Source organism: Pseudophryne corroboree, chromosome 12, assembly GCF_028390025.1.
Source record: "Pseudophryne corroboree isolate aPseCor3 chromosome 12, aPseCor3.hap2, whole genome shotgun sequence".
Classification (NCBI taxonomy): Eukaryota; Metazoa; Chordata; class Amphibia; order Anura; family Myobatrachidae; genus Pseudophryne; species Pseudophryne corroboree.
The window spans coordinates 72,311,349-72,334,058 of NC_086455.1; the positions used below are offsets into that span (position 1 = coordinate 72,311,349).

The window sequence follows — 22,710 nt, forward strand, 5'->3', positions numbered from 1 at the left end:
TTCGGGCGGGACGCCATCATGTCCACCTTTGGTCTTTCCCAACGGTTCACAATCATGCGGAAAACTTCCCGATGAAGTTCCCACTCTCCCGGGTGGAGGTCGTGCCTGCTGAGGAAGTCTGCTTCCCAGTCGTCCACTCCCGGAATGAACACTGCTGACAGTGCTATCACATGATTTTCCGCCTAGCGAAAAATCCTTGCAGTTTTGCCACTGCCCTCCTGCTTCTTGTGCCGCCCTTTCTGTTTACGTGGGCGACTGCCGTGATGTTATCCCACTGGATCAATACCGGCTGACCTTGAAGCAGAGGTCTTGCTAAGCTTAGAGCATTATAAATTTGCTCTTAGCTCCAGTATATTTATGTGGAGAGAATTCTCCAGACTTGATCACACTCCTTGTGTGACTGCTCCCCAGCCTCTCAGGCTGGCCTCCGTGGTCACGAGCATCCAATCCTGAATGCCGAATCTGCGGCCCTCTAGAAGATGAGCACTCTGTAATCACCACAGGAGAGACACCCTTGTCCTTGGATATAGGGTTATCCGCTGATGCATCTGAAGATGCGATCCGGACCATTTGTCCAGCAGATCCCACTGAAGAGTTCTTGCGTGAAATCTGCCGAATGGAAGCGCTTCGTAATAAGCCACCATTTTTACCAGGACTCTTGTGCAATGATGCACTGACACTTTTCCTGGTTTTAGGAGGATCCCGATTAGCTCGGATAACTTCCTGGCTTTCTCCTCTGGGAGAAACACCTTTTCCTGGACTGTGTCCAGAATCATCCCTAGGACCAGCAGACGTGTCGTCGGAACAACTGCGGTTTTGGAATATTTAGAATCCACCCGTGCTGTCGTAGAACTACTTGAGATAGTGCTACTCCGACCTCCAACTGTTCTCTGGACCTTGTTCTTATCAGGAGGTCGTCCATTTTCTTTGAAGACGAATCCTCCTTTCGGTCATTACCTTGGTAAGGACCCGGGGTGCCTTGGACAATCCAACGGCATCGTCTTGAAACTGATAGTGACAGTTCTGTACCACGAACCTGAGGTACCCTTGGTGAGAAAAGGCAAATTTTGGGACATGGAGGTAAGCATCCCTGATGTCCCGGGACACCATATAGTCCCCTTGTTCTTTGCTATCACTGCTCTGAGTGACTCCATCTGGATTTGAACCCTTGTAAGTGTTCAATTTTTTCAGATTTAGAATAGGTCTCACCTAGCCTTCAGTACCACCATATAGTGTGGAGTAATACCCCTTTCCTTGTTGTCGGAGGGGTAAATTTATTATCACCTGCTGGGAATACAGCTTGTGAATTGTTTTCAATACTGCCTCCCTGTCGGAGGGAGACATTGGTACAGCAGACTACAGGAACCTGCGAGGGGGGAAACCTCTCGACATTCCAATCTGTACCCCTTGGATACTACTTGTAGGATCCAGGGGTCCTGTACGGTCCCAGCGTCATGCTGAGAACTTGGTAGAAGCGGTGGAGGGCTTCTGTTCCTGGGAATGGGCTGCCTGCTGCAGTCTTCTTCCCTTTCCTCTATCCCTGGGCAGATATGACTCTTATAGGGACGAAAGGACTGAGGCTGAAAAGACGGTGTCTTTTTCTGCAGAGATGTGACTTAGGGTAAAAAACGGTGGATTTTCCAGCAGTTGCCCTGGCCACCAGGTCCCATGGACCGACCCCAAATAACTCCTCCCCTTTATACGGCAATACATCTTTGTGCCGTTTGGAATCTGCATCACCTGACCACTGTCGTGTCCATAAACATCTTCTTGCAGATATGGACATCGCATTTACTCTTGATGCCAGAGTGCAAATATCCCTCTGCGCATCTCGCATATATAGAAATGCATCCTTTAAATGCTCTATAGTCAATAAAATACTGTCCCTGTCAAAGGTATCAATATTTTTAGTCAGGGAATCCGACCAAGCCACCTCAGCTCTGCACATCCAGGCTGAGGCGATCGCTGGTCGCAGTATAACACCAGCATGTGTGTGTATACTTTTTAGGATATTTTTCAGCCTCCTATCAGCTGGCTCCTTAAGTACGGCCCTATCCGTAGATGGTACCGCCACTTGTTCTGATAAGCGTGTGAGCGCCTAATCCACCCTGAGGGGTGTTTTCCACCGCGCCTTAACTTCTGGCGGGAAAGGGTATACCGCCAATAATTTTCTATCGGGGGAAACCCACGCATCATCACACACTTCATTTAATTTATCTGATTCAGGAAAAACTACAGGTAGTTTTTTCACCTCACACATAATACCCTTTTTTGTGGTACTTGGAGTATCAGAAATATGTAACACCTCCTTCATTGCCCTTAACGTGTGGCCCTAAAAGAAAATACGTTTGTTTCTTCACCGTCGACACTGAAATCAGTGTCCGTGTCTGGGTCTGTGTCGACCGACTGAGGTAAATGGGCATTTTACAGCCCCTGACGGTGTTTGAGACGCCTGGACAGATACTAATTTGTTCGCCGGCCCTCTCATGTCGTCAACCGGCTTGCAGCGTGTTGACATTGTCACGTAATTTCCATAAATAAGCCATCCATTCCGGTGTCGACTCCCTAGAGAGTGACATCACCATTACAGGCAATTTGCTCCGCCTCCTCACCAATATTTTCCTCATACATGTCGACACACACGTACCGACATACAGCACACACATAGGGAATGCTCTGATAGAGGACAGGACCCACTAGCCCTTTGGGGAGACAGAGGGAGAGTTTGCCAGCACACACCAAAACGCTATAATTATCCAGGGACAACCTTTATATAAGTGTTCCTCCCTTATAGCATTTTAATATATATACATATCGCCAAATCAGTGCCCCCCCTCTCTGTTTTAACCCTGTTTCTGTAGTGCAGTGCAGGGGAGAGCATGGGAGCCTTCCCACCAGCCTTTCTGTGAGGGAAAATGGCGCTGTGTGCTGAGGAGAATAGGCCCCGCCCCCTTTTAGGCGGGCTTCTTCTCCGGAGTTTTAGATATCTGGCAGGGGTTAAATACATCCATATAGCCTCAAGGGCTATATGTGATGTATTTTTCGCCATACAGGTATTATACATTGCTGCCCAGGGCGCCCCCCCCCAGCGCCCTGCACCCTCCGTGACCGCTGTGTGAAGTGTGCTGACAACAATGGCGCACAGCTGCAGTGCTGTGCGCTACCTGATGAAGACTGAGAGTCTTCTGCCGCCTGGTTCCGGACCTCTTCATCTTCAGCGTCTGCAAGGGGGGTCGGCGGCGCGGCTCCGGGACGAACCCCAGGGCGAGCCCTGTGTTCCGACTCCCTCTGGAGCTATGTCCAGTAGCCTAAGAATCCAATCCATCCTGCACGCAGGTGAGTTGAAAATCTCTCCCCTAAGTCCCTCGATGCAGTGAGCCTGTTGCCAGCAGGACTCACTGAAAATAAAGAACCTAAAAACTTTTTCTAAGTAACTCTTTAAGAGAGCCACCTAGATTGCACCCTTCTCGGCCGGGCACAAAAACCTAACTGAGGCTTGGAGGAGGGTCATAGGGGGAGGAGCCAGTACACACCATGTGATCCTAAAAGCTTGCTTTTGTGCCCTGTCTCCTGCGGAGCCGCTATTCCCCATGGTCCTGACGGAGTCCCCAGCATCCACTAGGACGTTAGAGAAATAGATTTGGCCTATCTCTGCTTCATAAATAAACACCTAAGTGTACAAATACCTAGACAATACACGGTCATCTAAACTAGTGGATTTCTTGGATAATCTAGCACAGACGGAAAAAGTTGTAAGTGCGCAGACAACATGGTGAGTACATTGTACAAGAAAACAAGCAACACTAATGCCACTGGTAATGTTGCAAAGACAAATAAAGTTGATCCATCCTCATGTAAAGTAAACAGTGTTTGCAGATATGTCATATGACGTTGCCTTACAAAACTAAATGGCATTAGACTACCTATTTCCAGAACGCATTCTAAGCTGAATCAAGTGGTGATAGTGAAGCGGAAACAGGCGCATAACTACATATATAAAGTATAAAAGGAAACTGCGATGCTTCACCAATAATAATCTGAGATGCACAACTACTACACCCACCAAAAATAACCTCATTCTGCTATTTATTACAGGCATAAAACCAATAATGCATTGCTAGACAATGGGCAGTATTCAATTCTTTTCACCCCCTTCCACACCTGTTTCTGCTGACGGGTGCGGTATCATCATTTCAGCTTGCTATCCCCAGGGTAGTGAGGGTGCCCAACCCTTTATGCAGCTAAACCTGATTACAATGGGCGCGATATGCGCAATAACGGGGATCACTTTAGAAAGGAGATTGGGTGTGATATATATCATTTGAATACCACCCAATATCTGTTAGGGGAGACTAGATGGGCCAAGTGGTTCTTATCTGCTGTCAAAATTGTACTTTATAGCTGTTAGTGTTTAATCACCTACAATCTCACAAGTAACAAAGGGGGTCATTCCGAGTTGATCGTAGCTGTGCTATATTTAGCACAGCTACGATCAGGCACTCAGACATGTGGGGGGACGCCCAGCAAAGGGCTAGTCCGCCCCACATGTCAGTGCCGCGGTAAACTGCAGCGTGCGATCGGGTCAGAATGACCCCCCCAAGTTCCCTTGTCATACATTATGCAAATCCATACATCACTGCAGGCCAAATGTCATCACTTTGGCAATTTTTAGAGTGTCGTTGATAATGGCAATGGTTAAGTGTGTGGTATATACACATACTATAGGTTCCTCAGCCCTGATCCAAGAGTCAGAAATCATCATAGCTTCTTTTTAGAGAAACACACAAGAGCTGACAAACCACTGAATCGCTGCAATTTCAGGAATTGATGTTATGTGCCGAACGTGGATGGCAAATACAAGAAACTCTTCTATGGTGACAGTAACACATACATAACCTCTAACCACCTTTCTATCACTGCAGATCACTTGAATGAAAAGACCAAACAAAGTACTAGGCTTTGCCCACAATGGATTCTACCAGCAGGGGTAAAATAAGAGAACTGTATTTATTGGCAAAGTCAGAAATGTTCTACCAGCTACTGAGCGTATACAACTCCATCTGCTGTACCTCATGTACTATGTAGTATAAAGCAGCTGCCCACTAACCTCCTGTGCATTGAGGATCTTCTCCATGTGATCAATATCTCTGTAGAACACTTGTTCTTGGTGGACCTGATCCAGCAACTTTCTCTTCAATTCCCAATGCTGGTAAAGTTTCTTGTTCTCTTCAGCAAGAGCCTGGATCTTCTCACGGATCTAAAAATAGTAAAACAAATAGCTTTAAATTAGTTTCACCTTTCAAAAGTAATCAATTTACCGTTCCTATACACATCCATACGCAAGAATATTAAGTAAGTCATATTATATATATATATATATATATATATATATATATATATATATAATAAGAATTTACTTACCGATAATTCTATTTCTCGGAGTCCGTAGTGGATGCTGGGGTTCCTGAAAGGACCATGGGGAATAGCGGCTCCGCAGGAGACAGGGCACAAAAAGTAAAGCTTTAGGATCAGGTGGTGTGCACTGGCTCCTCCCCCTATGACCCTCCTCCAAGCCAGTTAGGTACTGTGCCCGGACGAGCGTACACAATAAGGGAGGAATTTTGAATCCCGGGTAAGACTCATACCAGCCACACCAATCACACCGTACAACTTGTGATCTAAACCCAGTTAACAGTATGATAACAGCGGAGCCTCTAAAAAGATGGCTCACAACAATAATAACCCGATTTTTGTAACTATGTACAAGTATTGCAGATAATCCGCACTTGGGATGGGCGCCCAGCATCCACTACGGACTCCGAGAAATAGAATTATCGGTAAGTAAATTCTTATTTTCTCTATCGTCCTAGTGGATGCTGGGGTTCCTGAAAGGACCATGGGGATTATACCAAAGCTCCCAAACGGGCGGGAGAGTGCGGATGACTCTGCAGCACCGAATGAGAGAACTCCAGGTCCTCTTTTGCCAGGATATCAAATTTGTAGAATTTTACAAACGTGTTCTCCCCTGACCACGTAGCTGCTCGGCAGAGTTGTAATGCCGAGACCTCTCGGGCAGCCGCCCAAGATGAGCCCACCTTCCTTGTGGAATGGGCCTTAACCGATTTAGACTGTGGCAGGCCTGCCTCAGAATGTGCAAGTTGAATTGTGTTACAAATCCAACGAGCAATCGCCTGCTTAGAAGCAGGCGCACCCAACTTGTCGGGTGCATACAGTATAAACAGCGAGTCAGATTTTCTGACTCCAGCTGTCCTGGAACATATTTTCAGGGCCCTGACAACTCCTAGCAACTTGGAGTCCTCCAAGTCCCTAGTAGGTGCAAGGCACCACAATAAGCTGGTTCAGGTGAAACACTGACACCACCTTAGGGAGAGAACTGGGGACGAGTCCGCAGCTCTGCCCTGTCCGAATGGACAAACAGATATGGGCTTTTTTGAGAAAAAACCACCAATTTGACACTCGCCTGGTCCAGGCCAGGGCCAAGAGCATGGTCACTTTTTATGTGAGATGCTTCAAATCCACATATTTGACTGGTTTTAAACCAATGTGATTTGAGGAATCCCAGAACTACGTTGAGATCCCACAGTGCCACTGGAGGCACAAAAAAGGGGTTTGTATATGCAATACTCCCTTGACAAACTTCTGGACTTCAGGAACTGAAACCAATTCTTTCTGGAAGAAAATTTACAGGGCCGAATTTGAACCTTAATGGACCCCAATTTGAGGCCCATAGACACTCCTGTTTGCAGGAAATGCAGGAAACGACCGAGTTGAAATTTCTTTGTGGGGCCTTCCTGGCCTCACACCACGCAACATATTTTCGCCACACGTGGTGATAATGTTGTGCGGTCACCTCCTTTCTGGCTTTGACCAGGGTAGGAATGACCTCTTCCGGAATGCCTTTTTTCCCTTAGGATCCGGCTTTCCATCGCCATGCCGACAAACGCAGCTGCGGTAAGTCTTGGAACAGACATGGTACTTGCTGAAGCAAGTCCCTTCTTAGCGGCAGAGGCCATAAGACCTCTGTAAGCATCTCTTGAAGTTCCGGGTACCAAGTCTTTCTTGGCCAATCCGGAGCCATGAGTATAGTTCTTACTCCTCTACGTCTTATAATTCTCAGCACCTTAGGTATGAGAAGCAGAGGAGGGAACACATACACCGACTGGTACACCCACGGTGTTACCAGAACGTCCACATCTATTGCCTGAGGGTCTCTTGACCTGGCGCAATACCTGTCCCGTTTTTTGTTCAGACGGGACGCCATCATGTCCACCTTTGGTATTTCCCAACGGTTTACAATCATGTGGAAAAAACTTCTCAATGAAGTTTCCACTCTCCCGGGTGGAGGTCGTGCTGAGGAAGTCTGCTTCCCAGTTTCCATTCCCGGGATGAAAAACTGCTGACAGTGTTATCACATGATTTTCCGCCCAGCGAAAAGTCCTTGCAGTTTCTGCCATTGCCCTCCTGCTTCTTGTGTCGCCCTGTCTGTTTACGTGGGCGACTGCCGTGATGTTTTTCCCACTGGATCAATACCGGCTGACCTTGAAGCAGAGGTCTTGCTAAGCTTAGAGCATTATAAATTTACCCTTAGCTCCAGTATATTTATGTGGAGAAAAGTCTCCATACTTGATCACACTCCCTGGAAATTTTTTCCTTGTGTGACTGCTCCCCAGCCTCTCAGGCTGGGCTCCGTGGTTACCAGCATCCAATCCTGAATGCCGAATCTGCGGCCCTCTAGAAGATGAGCACTCTATAACCACCACAGGAGAGACACCCTTGTCCTTGGATATTGGGTTATCCGCTGATGCATCTGAAGATGCGATCCGGACCATTTGTCCAGCAGATCCCACTGAAAAGTTCTTACGTGAAATCTGCCGAATGGAATTGCTTCGTAGGAAGCCACCATTTTTACCAGGACCCTTGTGCAATGATGCACTGTTTTTAGGAGGTTCCTGACTTGCTCGGATAACTCCCTGGCTTTCTCTTCCGGGAGAAACACCTTTTTCTGGACTGTGTCCAGAATCATCCCTAGGCACAGCAGACGTGTCGTCGGGATCAGCTGCGATTTTGGAATATTTAGAATCCACCCGTGCTGATTGTAGCAGTATCCGAGATAGTGCTACTCCGACCTCCAACTGTTCCCTGGACTATGCCCCTATCAGGAGATCGTCCAAGTAAGGGATAATTAAGACGCCTTTTCTTCGAAGAAGAATCATCAATTCGGCCATTACCTTGGTAAAGACCCCAGGGTGCCGTGGACAATGCAAACGGCAGCGTCTGAAACTGATAGTGACAGTTCTGCACCACGAACCTGAGGTACCCTTAGTGAGAAGGGCAAATTTGGGACATAGAGGTAAGCATCCCTGATGTCCCGGGACACTATATAGTCCCCTTATTCCTGGTTCGTTATCACTGCTCTGAGTGACTTCATCTTAATTTGAACCTTTGTAAGTGTTCAAAAAAAAATTTTTAGAATAAGTCTCACCTAGCCTTCTGGCTTCAGTACCACAATATAGTGTGGAATAATACCCCTTTTCTGTAGTAGGAGGGGTAATTTAATTATCACCTGCTGGGAATACAGCTTGTGAATTTTTTTCCCATACTACCTCCTTGTCGGAGGGAGACTTGGTAAAGCAGACTTCAGGAGCCTGCGAAGGGGAAACGTCTCGACATTCCCATCTGTACCCCCGGGATACTACTTGTAGGATCCAGGGGTCCTGTACGGTCTCAGCACCATGCTGAGAACTTGTCAGACGCGGTGGAACGCTTCTGTTCCTGGGAATGGGCTGCCTGCTGCAGTCTTCTTCCCTTTCCTCTATCCCTGGGCAGATATGTTCTTATAGGGACGAGAGGACTGAGGCTGAAAAGACGGTGTCTTTTTCTGCAGAGATGTGACTTAGGGTAAAAAACGGTGGATTTTCCAGCAGTTGCCGTGACCACCAGGTCCGATGGACCGACCCCAAACAAGTCCTCTTCCTGTATACGGCCATACTGTGCCGTTTGGAATCTGCATCACCTGACCACTGTCGTGTCCATAACATCTTCTGGCAGTTATGGACATCGCGTTTATTCATGATGCCAGAGTGCAAATATCCCTCTGTGCATCTCGCATATATAGAAATGCTCTATAGTCAATAAAATACTGTCCCTGTCAAGGGTATCAATATTTTTAGTCAGGGAATCCGACCAAGCCACCCTAGCTCTGCACATCCAGGCTGAGGCGATCGCTGGCCGCAGTATAACACCAGTATGTGTGTATATACTTTTTATTATATTTTCCAGCCTTGTCAGCTGGTCCTTGAGGACGGCCCTATCTATAGACGGTACCGCCACTTGTTTTGATAAGCGTGTGAGCGCCTTATCCACCTTAAAGGGTGTTTCCCAACGCGCCCTAACTTCTGGCGGGAAAGGGTATACCGCCCATAATTTTCTATCGGGGGGAACCCACGCATCATCACACACTTTATTTAATTTATCTGATTCAGGAAAAACTATGGTAGTTTTTTCACATCCCACATAATACCCTCTTTTGTGGTACTTGTAGTATCAGAAATACGTAACACCTCCTTCATTGCCTTTAACGTGTGGCCCTAATAAGGAATACGTTTGTTTATTCACCGTCGACACTGGATTCAGTGTCCCTGTCTGTGTCTGTGTCGACCGACTAAAGTAAACGGGCGTTTTAAAACCCTTGACGGTGTTTTTGAGACGTCTGGACCGTACTAATTGTTTGTCGGCCGTCTCATGTCGTCAACCGACCTTGCAGCGTGTTGACATTATCACGTAATTTCCTAAATAAGCCATCCATTCCGGTGTCGACTCCCTAGAGAGTGACATCACCATTACAGGCAATTGCTCCGCCTCCTCACCAACATCGTCCTCCTACCTGTCGACACACACGTACCGACACACAGCACACACACAGGGAATGCTCTGATAGAGGACAGGACCCACTAGCCCTTTGGAGAGACAGAGGGAGAGTTTGCCAGCACACACCAAAAACGCTATAATTATATAGGGACAACCTTATATAAGTGTTTTCCCTTATAGCATCTTAATATATATATAAGCATATCGCCAAATTAGTGCCCCCCCTCTCTGTTTTAACCCTGTTTCTGTAGTGCAGTGCAGGGGAGAGCCTGGGAGCCTTCCCTCCAGCCTTTCTGTGAGGGAAAATGGCGCTGTGTGCTGAGGAGATAGGCCCCGCCCCTTTTTCGGCGGCCTCGTCTCCCGCTCTTAACGGATTCTGGCAGGGGTTAAATATCTCCATATAGCCTCCGGAGGCTATATGTGAGGTATTTTTAGCCAAAATAGGTATTCATTTGCCTCCCAGGGCGCCCCCCTCCCAGCGCCCTGCACCCTCAGTGACTGCCGTGTGAAGTGTGCTGAGAGGAAAATGGCGCACAGCTGCAGTGCTGTGCGCTACCTTTAGAAGACTGAGGAGTCTTCTGCCGCCGATTCTGGACCTCTTCTTACTTCAGCATCTGCAAGGGGGCCGGCGGCAAGGCTCCGGTGACCATCCAGGCTGTACCTGTGATCGTCCCTCTGGAGCTGATGTCCAGTAGCCAAGAAGCCAATCCATCCTGCACGCAGGTGAGTTCACTTCTTCTCCCCTAAGTCCCTCGTTGCAGTGATCCTGTTGCCAGCAGGACTCACTGTAAAATAAAAAACCTAAGCTAAACTTTCCTAAGCAGCTCTTTAGGAGAGCCACCTAGATTGCACCCTTCTCGGCCGGGCACAAAAATCTAACTGGCTTGGAGGAGGGTCATAGGGGGAGGAGCCAGTGCACACCACCTGATCCTAAAGCTTTACTTTTTGTGCCCTGTCTCCTGCGGAGCCGCTATTCCCCATGGTCCTTTCAGGAACCCCAGCATCCACTAGGACGATAGAGAAATATATATATATATATGTACACAGTGGTCGAAGTGGAAATTTTTAAGTGGGGGTATGCAAAAATTAAAGGATGCAATTAAAAGGTGGCGTGGCCACTCAAAAGGGGGCCTTATAGCACACGGTACGAGCCAAAAATCACAATATAGCACACGGTACGAGCCGAAATTCACATGATAGCACACGGTACGAGATGAAATTCACATTATAGCACACGGTACGAGCTGAAATTCACATTTTCGCCTCGTACCGTGTGCTATAATGGGAATGTCGGCTCGTACCGTGTACTATATTCACAATATAGAACACGATATGAGCTGAAATTCACATTATAGCACACAGTATGAGCTGAAATTCACATTATAGCACACTGAATGAGGCGAAATTCACATTATAGCACACTGAATGAGCCGAAATTCACATTATAGCACACAGTACGAGCCGAAATTCACATTATAGCACACTGAATAAGCCAAAATTCATATTATAGCACACAGAAAGAATGAGCCGAAATTCACATTATAGCACACGGTATGATCCACAATTCACATTATGACACACGGTATGATGCACAATTCACATTATGACACACGGTATGATCCACAATTCACATTATGACACACGGCATGATCCACAATTCACATTATGACACACGGTATGATCCACAATTCACATTATGACACACGGTATGATCCACAATTATGAGAGAGGGAGGGTGACAGCAGGGACATAGGGACAGTGACAGAGAGAGTGACAGGGAGAGTGAGACCCCTACCTATCCCCTATTGATTATAGGCAGATTGCCCCAGGGACAGGTTGGAGTGACCTGGGCCTTGCGCCCAGATCACCCTTAATCACCTTAGGGGGGCACTTATTAACTGGGCCTAGCGCTCCCTAACTGCGCACAGGCCAGAGGCCTGACTTCACCCAAGGGCCTAGCACCCGCCTAACATGTGGCCAGTTGGGTGACCTGGGCCTAATGCCCAGGGTCACCTTATTTACCTAAAGGGCCACTCTGAACTAGGGCCTTATGCCCCCTACATGGGGACAAGCCTAATGCCTGAATTAACCCCACGGGCCTAGTGCCCGCCTACTACGCCACAGGCCTATAGCCTGATTGTGCCCACGGGCCTAGTGCCCGAACCCTGATGGTCTAGGGAGGGGGGGGGGGGGAGGGTGTGACAGGGGGAGCTTTGTTAGCTCTTTTCCTTTCCACCCCTGGTGGCCTCTCCGGTCCTCAGCTTCTGTCTTCTGCCGCTGGCCCGTCCTGGCCAGCGGCGCTGCCTCTTCTGTCTTCTGCCGCTGGCCTGTCCTGGAGTGCGTCTTCAGCCTCTTCCGCGGCCACCGGACCTCTTCGCCGCTCTTCCGCGTGGCCTCCTCTCTTCTCCTCGTCCCAGCGGCATCTGATGTCAGATGCCGGGGGCGGGGCCTATGACGCGGCGAGCGCTGATTGGCTCACCGCAGACGCCTGTGATTGGCCGCAGATGGCGCCAATCTTTAAATGCCTCCGCCGCTGCAGCCTCAACAGCGCTGGCATCAGACACTTGATCCCAGCGCTGTCCGCCGCTGTCCTGCCGATCCACCAGCGCTGGGGACAGACACACTGCCCCAGCGCTGTCTGCTGCAGAGTCCTGTAGGGGACGCAGGTCCCCTGCATGCTTCTGCAATAAAAAAAAATTAAACTTTCAGCTCTGTGGAGAAGTGGCGGTATACCATACCGCCGCATACCGCCCCACTTCGACCACTGTATATATATATATATATATAAAAATATATATATATATATATACACATATATAAAGATATATATCTATATCTATATAGCATATTGGCAACCCACGGACCAATCTTCGAACTAGGGTCAGTTGCCAAATTAGCTATACTCACTTGGCATGGCATTTTGTTCATGGATCTTCATGGTTACAAATAGGTAGCGTGCACAAGTCACGGAAATGCTGTTGCTCAGTTTAGTTTAAAAGAGGGTTTCCGGGGGGGCGTGGCCTGACTGGAGAGGCGGCTGGATGCAGGGAATTAGAGCTCCTGCTTCCACACAACTAAATAGCAGCTGCCGCTGGAGATATTGCCCCCTCTGTGCCCAATTTGTACCCCCGACGGCCCTGGGTACCTGTACGCCTGTCCGCGGAGCCGGGAGACCGTTTCCTCGGTCTTTGCGGGTTGCGGCCTGTGCCGGTAGCCGAAGCCGCGAGCTAAATTTCCACTTCCGGTCCGCCGAGAAGCTCCGTGGGGCCTACTGATTACGGAGATGCCTGCAACCATCGGAGCTCCTTCACCCCCCCCCCCCCCTCGTCTACCTCAGGGCCTGCTGTCTACCCTCTGGGACCCCCTCGCAACAACGTTGGTGGCCTGTGGAACGGAGCTCGAATCCCGCAGCTGGGGAAAGACGCGCACTTCCGGTGCTGCGCCAGCGCATCTCTGCTGCTCCCTGCTCCGGTCTCTCGCCGGAGCAACTCTCCCTGTGCCGCTCTACCCACAGCACACATCCCGCACTGGACCTGGAGGAAGGAGGAGTGAGAACTAGAGGTGAGGGGGTCATTAAACATTAAATATCAATAAACACCCACCTACAGGGACCCCACAGCCATACTGAGCCCTTTCTCTCCCTACCCCTGTGGGACAACTCCTCACCCTACGCTTATTATCTGGTGGACCGTAAAACAGTGGGATTGAACACCTTTGCTACCCTTACAGCTGACCCTCAATGCCGGTGACTCTCTCTCCAGTCCATTGCCACAAAGTGAATTACACCTCCTACCCCCCCTTCCTACCACCGCATGTGGGAAGCGAGAGTGGTTATCCCAATACTTATTGATATACCCTCAATTGGCGTGCTTACGCGGTGATACCGCGGGTCGGATTACCGTAATCTTCGACATACTACAATATTATTATTATTGTTTGCCATGCTCTTTACATCTGGCTGACCGCCCTCCCATATGCGCTAGTGGTGTTGAAACTATACCTGCTGCTCACAGCTGTGTCCTTCTGACGGCATAGTAATCTACGTCTGATTTCAGCCTCTTCTGACTAGTAACATTTGTCTGCAATATGTGAATACCCACCTCACGCGGCTGTGATGTAGAGCTTCCCCTGCTTCTCTAACCAACGGCATACCGCCTCGTCTGTCTGACCCTCATGAGCTCATAATAATTATTATGGACAAATTCTTAAGCTCTTCTGCACTGAAACCTCAAAGATATAGAAGTGGTGGTAAGCGTGGTGAATCAAGCCCTGATTCTCCATTACCGTCACCTAATTCTGATTCTTTGGGCACTACAGCTGACTCCCCACCTACTATGCCTCTGAAGGCTCCCCCCGCACCTCCTTCTTACTCGGATATAGTGAAAGCGATTAAGGAGAGACTGTGGAACCTCTGCTACAAACTCGGGCAGATAAATTCATGACGGCAGTATCGGACCTGAAATCGGAACTCGGGTCCATGACACGCAGAATCTCAGTAAATGAAAATAGGATAGGAGCTAACTTTAAAGAAATTGAAGATCTAAAAGAACAGGTTATATCCTTGACATCTTCTCGCCAGCACATGATGATGAAGATAGATGACCTGGAGAATCGTTTGAGACGAAATAACCTGAGAATCGTAGGCCTTAAAAGAATCGCTGAAAGGCCCCGACCTTTTAAAATTTCTCCTCTCTGATTTACCGGATCTCCTAGGTATCCCGGAAGACCTTTCCTCGTTGGAAATTGAGCGAGCGCATAGACTGGGTCCGCCACGGGACTCTAACCAGTCCAGGCCCCGCCCGGTTATCTTTAAATGCTTAAACTTCCGACACAAAGAAATGATATGGTCGGCGGCTCGGAGCAAAGGTCCGCTTCACTGGGATGGCCAACGGCTGTTTCTCTTCCAAGATTATTCCGCAGAAGTCTCTAGAGCTAGGAAAGAAATGTCTCCAATATGCTCACAATTAGTGAAAAGTGGTACCCGATTCTCTCTCCTCTACCCTGCGTGGCTGCGCATCTTCACCCCACAAGGTCCGAAGGACTTCACTTCAGTGGACTCTGCTAAAGAATTTGTAATGGAACTCGAGGGAACCATACGATTACCCTCGGCTTCGCAGCCATCCTCCCCATCCAGAGCCGAGGATGAGTGACGCTTGATACCGTGATTTGTCCATTCCTTCTCTACTGGGTGATATTGCTAATATTTATATCTTATTGCGGGGTGGGTTTGATTTGGTTTGCCACCTAACACGATGGTGTAGATGATGCTCCATTCTTTTTCCGTAAGGGTCAAAATGTTGTCTGTTTAAATATACTAACCCGGTATTGCCCGTTGGTTATTTCATTTTAATTCTCAACTGTTTTTTTTTGCTTTACATTGCAGCTGGTTCAGGCTGCTTGTTTCTACCGATGTTTACTGTTGTAGATGTTTCCATGTACTGTTTTTGTCTTTGTTCTTACTTCTATTTTCTCGTCTCTTTTCTGTCTTTTCCTACTTCTTTCTCTTTTCTGTCCTTCCTGCAGTAGCCTCACCAGGTGGGGGGGGGGGGGGAGCATTTATGTCTCTGTTACTCCGGATTATACTTCTTAATGTTCCCCATTTCAAGAAATGCTATTGGATCTTTGTATTCCCCTATTGTAGGATAGATGTCCCATCTTAACATAATGTCATGGAATGTTAGGGGCATCAATTCTCCTATCAAACGGAGACGTATCCTCACTTACTTGAATAAAGTGAAAGCGGATGTCGCTCTGCTCCAGGAAACGCACCTGACCCCTGCTGAACATGGTAAGCTCTCTATGCTTAAACAAGAAGTTGTAGCCTTTTCTTCATTTTCTTCTAAAGCGAGGGGGGTTGCGATCCTCATCCGTAAAGGGGTTGAGATTGACATCCATCATCAGATTATTGATCCCTTGGGTAGATATATTGTTCTAGATGTCACCTTGGAGGGAACCAGACTAACCCTATGTAATGTCTATGCCCCGGCCGTTTATGATAAAACATTTTATTTAGAGATGACGAATCTTCTCCGACCTTATTCTCAGACCTCTCTTATTGTTGGAGGGGATATGAATTTGGTGTCCTCTTTGATTTTGGACAGGAAGGGTGTTTCCTCTCAGAGGTCCCGGCTTCCCAAGATCAATCTGGACTATATGTCTACGCAATTAGGCTTGGTAGACGTATGGCGATTGCATAACCCTGTAGAATTAAAATACACCTATTATTCTTCAACTCACAATTCTTTTTCTCGTATCGATTATTTCCTTGTATCCACTGACCTGTCCCCCAGGATCATTGAGGCAACTATTAACCCTATAATTATTTCAGACCACGCACCTATATCGTTTGTATTGCAAGGTAAATTCACTTTAGGTACTATTTCACATTGGAGATTCCCTGCCAAAATGGCAGCTTCCCCAGACTTTAAGAACATGCTGCTAGCTTCTTGGGACTCTTACTCTCTTAACAACTCTGATCACATATCTGACCCTGCCCTGTTTTGGCAGACTGCTAAAGCAGTTTTGCGAGGAGACATAATAGCATACATGTCGAAGTATAGACGAGATCGGGATATCGCATATAGAGAAGCACAAGCTACCCTCACATCCTTGTTTCAACGTTTTAAATCCTCACCTACCCCAGCTAACAAACAAGTGTACAGGGATGCTAAAACCCAATTTGACCATACTCTAACAAATATGGATAATAGCTTCCTTATCGCGGGAAAACATAAATTCTTCCAATATGGGGATAAACCTAGCCGAATGCTCTCCAACTTACTCAGATCCGACAGGGGCCCCCATCATGTGACGGCATTGAGGGACTCTGCCTCTAAAACACAGTCTGAGGGAAAGGCGATAACCGATATTTTTTACTCCTTTTTCAATGACCTTTATTCACATAGTGAGGTTGACCAAATTAATAAAAGCTCCTTCTGGGACACATTGCAGTTGCCCCAGATTTCTTCTACTAAATCGGACTCCCTGACTGCTCCTGTTACTGCCACTAAGGTAGAGGAAGCTATTAAAGCACTTAAGCCTTTGAAGACCCCGGGCCCTGATGGACTATCTGGGGAATTCTTTAAATTGCTCTCCCCTAAAATAACCGACTCCCTGACTGCCTTCTTTAATTCTATTTTTTCTACTCTTACGATCCCGCATTACTTTAACTCGGCCCTGATTAGGGTTATACCCAAACCTGGTAAGGACCCCCTCCTCCCGTCCTCTTACCGCCCTATTTCCTTACTTAATGTGGACTACAAATTGTTTACTAAACTGTTGGCGGATCGTTTGAAATATATCTTGCCTAAGATAGTCCATGAAGATCAAACCGGGTTTATCTCGGACAGGCACTCAGTGACTAATATTCGCAAAGTTCTGACAGTTCTCCAGTCCTTGGGAGGTATGGAAACAGGTGGACCCACTTTTCTACTATCACTAGATGCTGAGAAGGCATTTGACCTGGTGACGTGGGACAACCTGTTTGAGACACTCAGACGTTTTGGATTTCCCGACCAATTTGTAGCCATACTACGCACCATATATCATAACGCATCTACACAAATTTTTACTAATCGATTTCTTTCTCAACCCTTAGTGATTCATAGAGGAATCAGGCAAGGTTGCCCCTTATCCCCCTTGCTATTTGCGGCAGCTTTAGAGCCATTAGCGATAGCACTGAGAAAGTTACCGGCTTTCTCTGGGATTTCAGTGGGAGGGAAGGAGGTTAAACTTGTATTATTCGCAGACGATAATAAGATTTTACTCACCGGTAAATCTATTTCTCGTAGTCCGTAGTGGATGCTGGGACTCCGTAAGGACCATGGGGAATAGCGGCTCCGCAGGAGACTGGGCACAACTATAAAGAAAGCTTTTAGACTACTGGTGTGCACTGGCTCCTCCCACTAAGACCCTCCTCCAGACCTCAGTTAGGATACTGTGCCCGGAAGAGCTGACACAATAAGGAAGGATTTTGAATCCCGGGTAAGACTCATACCAGCCACACCAATCACACCGTATAACTCGTGATACTATACCCAGTTAACAGTATGAAATATAACTGAGCCTCTCAACAGATGGCTCAACAATAACCCTTTAGTTAGGCAATAACTATAAACAAGTATTGCAGACAATCCGCACTTGGGATGGGCGCCCAGCATCCACTACGGACTACGAGAAATAGATTTACCGGTGAGTAAAATCTTATTTTCTCTGACGTCCTAAGTGGATGCTGGGACTCCGTAAGGACCATGGGGATTATACCAAAGCTCCCAAACGGGCGGGAGAGTGCGGATGACTCTGCAGCACCGAATGGGCAAACTCTAGGTCCTCCTCAGCCAGGGTGTCAAACTTGTAGAATTTAGCAAATGTGTTTGACCCCGACCAAGTAGCTGCTCGGCAAAGTTGTAGAGCCGAGGCCCCTCGGGCAGCCGCCCAAGAAGAACCCCTTTCCTCGTGGAATGGGCTTTCACTGATTTAGGATGCGGCAGTCCAGCCGCAGAATGTGCAAGCTGAATCGTGCTACAGATCCAGCGAGCAATAGTCTGCTTAGAAGCAGGAGCACCCAGCTTGTTGGATGCACACAGGATAAATAGCGAGTCAGTTTTCCTGACTCCAGCCGTCCTGGAAACATATACTTTTCAGGGCCCTGACTACGTCCAGTAACTTGGAATCCTCCAAGTCCTAAGTAGCCGCAGGCACCACAATAGGTTGGTTCACATGAAAAACTGATACCACCTTAGGAAAGAATTGGGAACGAGTCCTCAATTCAGCCTTATCCATATAAAAAATCAGATAAGGGCTTTTGCATGACAAAGCCGCCAATTCTGATACACGCCTGGCCGACGCCAAGGCCAACAGCATGCCCACTTTCCACGTGAGGTATTGTAGCTCCACGGATTTAAGTGGCTCAACCCAATGCGACATCAGGAAATCCAACACCACGCTGAGATCCCACGGTGCCACTGGAGGCACAAACGGGGGCTGACTATGCAGCACTCCCTTAACAAAAGTCTGAACATAAGGCAGTGAAGCCAGTTCTATTTTGGAAGAAAATCGATAGAGCTGAAATCTGGACCTTAATGGAACCCAATTTTAGGCCCATAGTCACCCTGACTGTAGGAAGTGCAGAAATCGACCTAGCTGAAATTCCTCCTTTGGGGCCTTCCTGGCCTCACAGCACGCAACATATTTCCGCCATATGCGGTGATAATGGTTTGCGGTCACTTCTTTCCTAGCTTTAATTAGCGTAGGGATAACTTCCTCCGGAATGCCCTTTTCCATCAGGATCCGGCGTTCAACCGCCATGCCGTCAAACGCAGCCGCGGTACGTCTTGGAACAGACAGGTACCTTGCTGCAGCAGGTCCTGTCTGAGCGGCAGAGGCCATGGGTCCTCTGAGATCATTTCTTGGAGTTCTGGGTACCAAGCTCTTCTTGGCCAATCCGGAACAATGAGTATAGTTCTTACTCCTCTCCTTCTTATTATTCTCATTACCCTGGGTAAGAGAGGCAGAGAAGGGAACACATACACCGACTGGTACACCCACGGTGTTACCAGAGCGTCCACAGCTATCGCCTGAGGGTCCCTTGACCTGGCGCAATATCTTTGTAGCTTTTTGTTGAGGTGGGACGCCATCATGTCCACCTGTGGCCTTTCCCAACGGTGTACAATCATTTGGAAGACTTCTGGATGAAGTCCCCACTCCCCGGGTGGAGGTCGTGTCTGCTGATAAAGTCTGCTTCCCAGTTGTCCACTCCGGGAATGAACACTGCTGACAGTGCTAACACATGATTTTCCGCCCATCGGAGAATCCTTGTGGCTTCTGCCATCGCCATCCTGCTTCTTGTGCCGCCCTGTCGGTTTACATGAGCGACCGCCGTGATGTTGCCTGACCAGATCAGCACCAGCCGGTGTTGAAGCAGGGTCTAGCCTGACATTGTAAATGGCCCTTAGTTCCAGAATATTTATGTGTAAGGAAGTCTCCTGACTTTTCCATAGTCCTTGGAAGTTTCTTCCCTGTGTGACTGCTCCCCAGCCTCGAAGGCTGGCATCCGTGGTTACCAGGACCCAGTCCTGTATGCCGAATCTGCGGCCCCCTAGAAGAGGAGCACTCTGCAGCCACCACAACAGCGACACCCTGGCCCTTGGAGACAGGGTTATCCGCCGATGCATCTGAAGATGCGACCCGGACCACTTGTCCAACAGATCCCACAGGAAGATCCTTGCATGGGACCTGGCGAATGGAATTTCTTCGTAAGAAGCTACCATCTTTCCCAGGGCTCGCGTGCATTGATGCACCGACACCTGTATTTGTATTAGGAGGTCTTTGTCTAGAGACGACAACTCCTAGGACTTCTCCTCCGAGAGAAACCCTTTTTATCCTGTTCTGTGTCCAGAACCATACCCAGGAACAGTAGACGCGTCGTAGGAACCAGCTGCGACTTTGGAATATTCAGAATCCAGCCGTGCTGTTGTAGCACTTCCCGAGATAGTGCTACTCCGACGAACAACTGCTCCCTGGACCTCGCCTTTATAAGGAGATCGTCCAAGCACGGGATAATTATTTCGGCCATTACCTTGGTAAATACCCTCGGTGCCGGGGACAGACCAACGGCACCGTCTGGAATTGGTAATGACCATCCTGTACCACAATTTTGAGGTACTCCTGGTGAAGAGGGTAAATAGGGACATGCAGGTAGGCATCCTTGATGTCCAGTGATACCATGAAATTCTCCAGGCTTGCAATAATCGCCCTGAGCGATTCCATTTTGAACTTGAACCTTCGTATATAAGTGTTCAAGGATTTCAATTTTAGAATGGGTCTCACCGAACCGTCTGGTTTCGGTACCACAACATTTTGGAATAGTAACCCCGGCCTTGTTGAAGGAGGGGTACCTTGATTTCACCTGCTGGAAGTACAGCTTGTGAATTGCCGCCAGTACTACCTCCCTTTCTCCGAGGGCAGCAGGCAAGGCTGATGTGAGGTAACGGCGAGGGGGAGTCGCCTCGAACTCCAGCCTGTACCCCTGTGATACTACTTGCAGAACCTAGGAATCCACCTGTGGGCAAGCCCACTGGTCCCTGAAGTTCCCGAGACGCGCCCCCACCGCACTTGTCTCCACCTGTGGAGCCCCAGCGTCATGCGGTGGACTCAGAGGAAGCGGGGGAAGATTTTTGATCCTGGGAACTGGCTGTCTGGTGCAGCTTTTTCCTTCTTCCCTTGTCTCTGTGCAGAAAGGAAGCGCCTTTGACCCGCTTGCTTTTCTGAAGCCGAAAGGACTGTATCTGAAAATACGGTGCTTTCTTAGGCTGTGAGGAAACCTGAGGTAAAAAAATTTCTTCCCAGCTGTTGCTGTGGATACGAGGTCCCAGAGACCATCCCCAAACAATTCCTCACCCTTATAAGGCAGAATCTCCATGTGCCTTTTAAAGGCAGCATCACCTGTCCACTGCCGGGTCTCTAATACCCTCCTGGCAGAATGGACATTGCATTAATTCTGGATGCCAGCCGGCAAATATCCCTCTGTGCATCCTTCATATATAAGACGACGTCTTTAATATGCTCTATGATAGTAAAATATTATCCCTGTCTAGGGTATTAATATTATCTGACAGGGTATCAGGCCACGCTGCAGCAGCACTATTTATGCTGAGGCAAATGCAGGTCTCAGTATAGTACCTGAGTGTGTGTATATACAGACTTCAGGATAGTCTCCTGCTTTTTATCAGCAGGCTCCTTCAAAGTGGCCGTATCCCAAGACGGCAGTGCCACCTTTTTTGACAAACGTGTGAGCGCCTTATCCACCCTAGGGGATATCTCCCAACGTGACCTATCCTCTGGCGGGAAAAGGTACGCCAGCAGTAACTTTTTAGAAATTACCATTTTCTTATCGGGGGAACCCACGCTCTTTACACACTTCATTCACTCATCTGATGGGGGAACAAAACACTGGCTGCTTTTTCTCCCCAAACATAAAACCCCTTTTATGTGGTACTTGGGTTCATGTCAGAAATGTGTAACACATTTTTCATTGCCGAGATCATGCAACGGACGTTCCTAGTGGATTGTGTATATGTCTCAACCTCGTCGACACTGGAGTCAGACTCCGTGCCGACATCTGTGTCTGCCATCTGAGGTAACGGGCGTTTTTTGAGCCCCTGATGGCCTTTGAGACGCCTGGGCAAGCGCGGGCTGAGAAGCCGGCTGTCCCACAGCTGTTACGTCATCCAGCTTTTTATATAAGGAGTTGACATTGTCGGTTAATACCTTCCACCTATCCATCCACTCTGGTGTCGGCCCCACAGGGGGCGACATCCCATTTATCGGCCTCTGCTCCACGTAACCTTCCTCATCCAACATGTCGACACAGCCGTACCGACACACCGCACACACACAGGGAATGCTCTGACTGAGGACAGGACCCCACAAAGTCCTTTGGGGAGACAGAGAGAGAGTAAGCCAGCACACACCAGAGCGCTATATAATGCAGGGATTAACACTATAACTGAGTGATTTTTCCCCCAATAGCTGCTTGCATACACATATTGCGCCTAAATTTAGTGCCCCCCCCCCTCTCTTTTTAACCCTTTGAGCCTGAAAACTACAGGGGAGAGCCTGGGGAGCTGTCTTCCAGCTGCACTGTGAAGAAAAAATGGCGCCAGTGTGCTGAGGGAGATGGCCCCGCCCCTTTTCCGGCTGACTTCTCCCGCTTTTCCTGGAATTCTAGCAGGGGTATTTTTACACCTATATAGCCTTCCTGACTATATATGGTTTAGATTTGCCAGCTAAGGTGTCTTATATTGCCCTCAGGGCGCCCCCCCC

General features: G+C 48.3%; 1 protein-coding gene across 5 annotated transcripts in view; it reads right to left on the bottom strand.

Annotated features, from left to right (window-relative positions):
- Positions 1–22,710, bottom strand: part of SPTBN5 (spectrin beta, non-erythrocytic 5) — a 704,607-nt gene that overhangs the window by 327,371 nt on the left and 354,526 nt on the right. For all 5 annotated transcript variants that reach the window (XM_063947637.1, XM_063947638.1, XM_063947639.1 and 2 more), the window contains one exon: positions 5,108–5,257. In XM_063947637.1, coding sequence (XP_063803707.1) covers positions 5,108–5,257 — 150 coding nt within the window. The remainder of the gene's footprint in view (positions 1–5,107; positions 5,258–22,710) is intronic.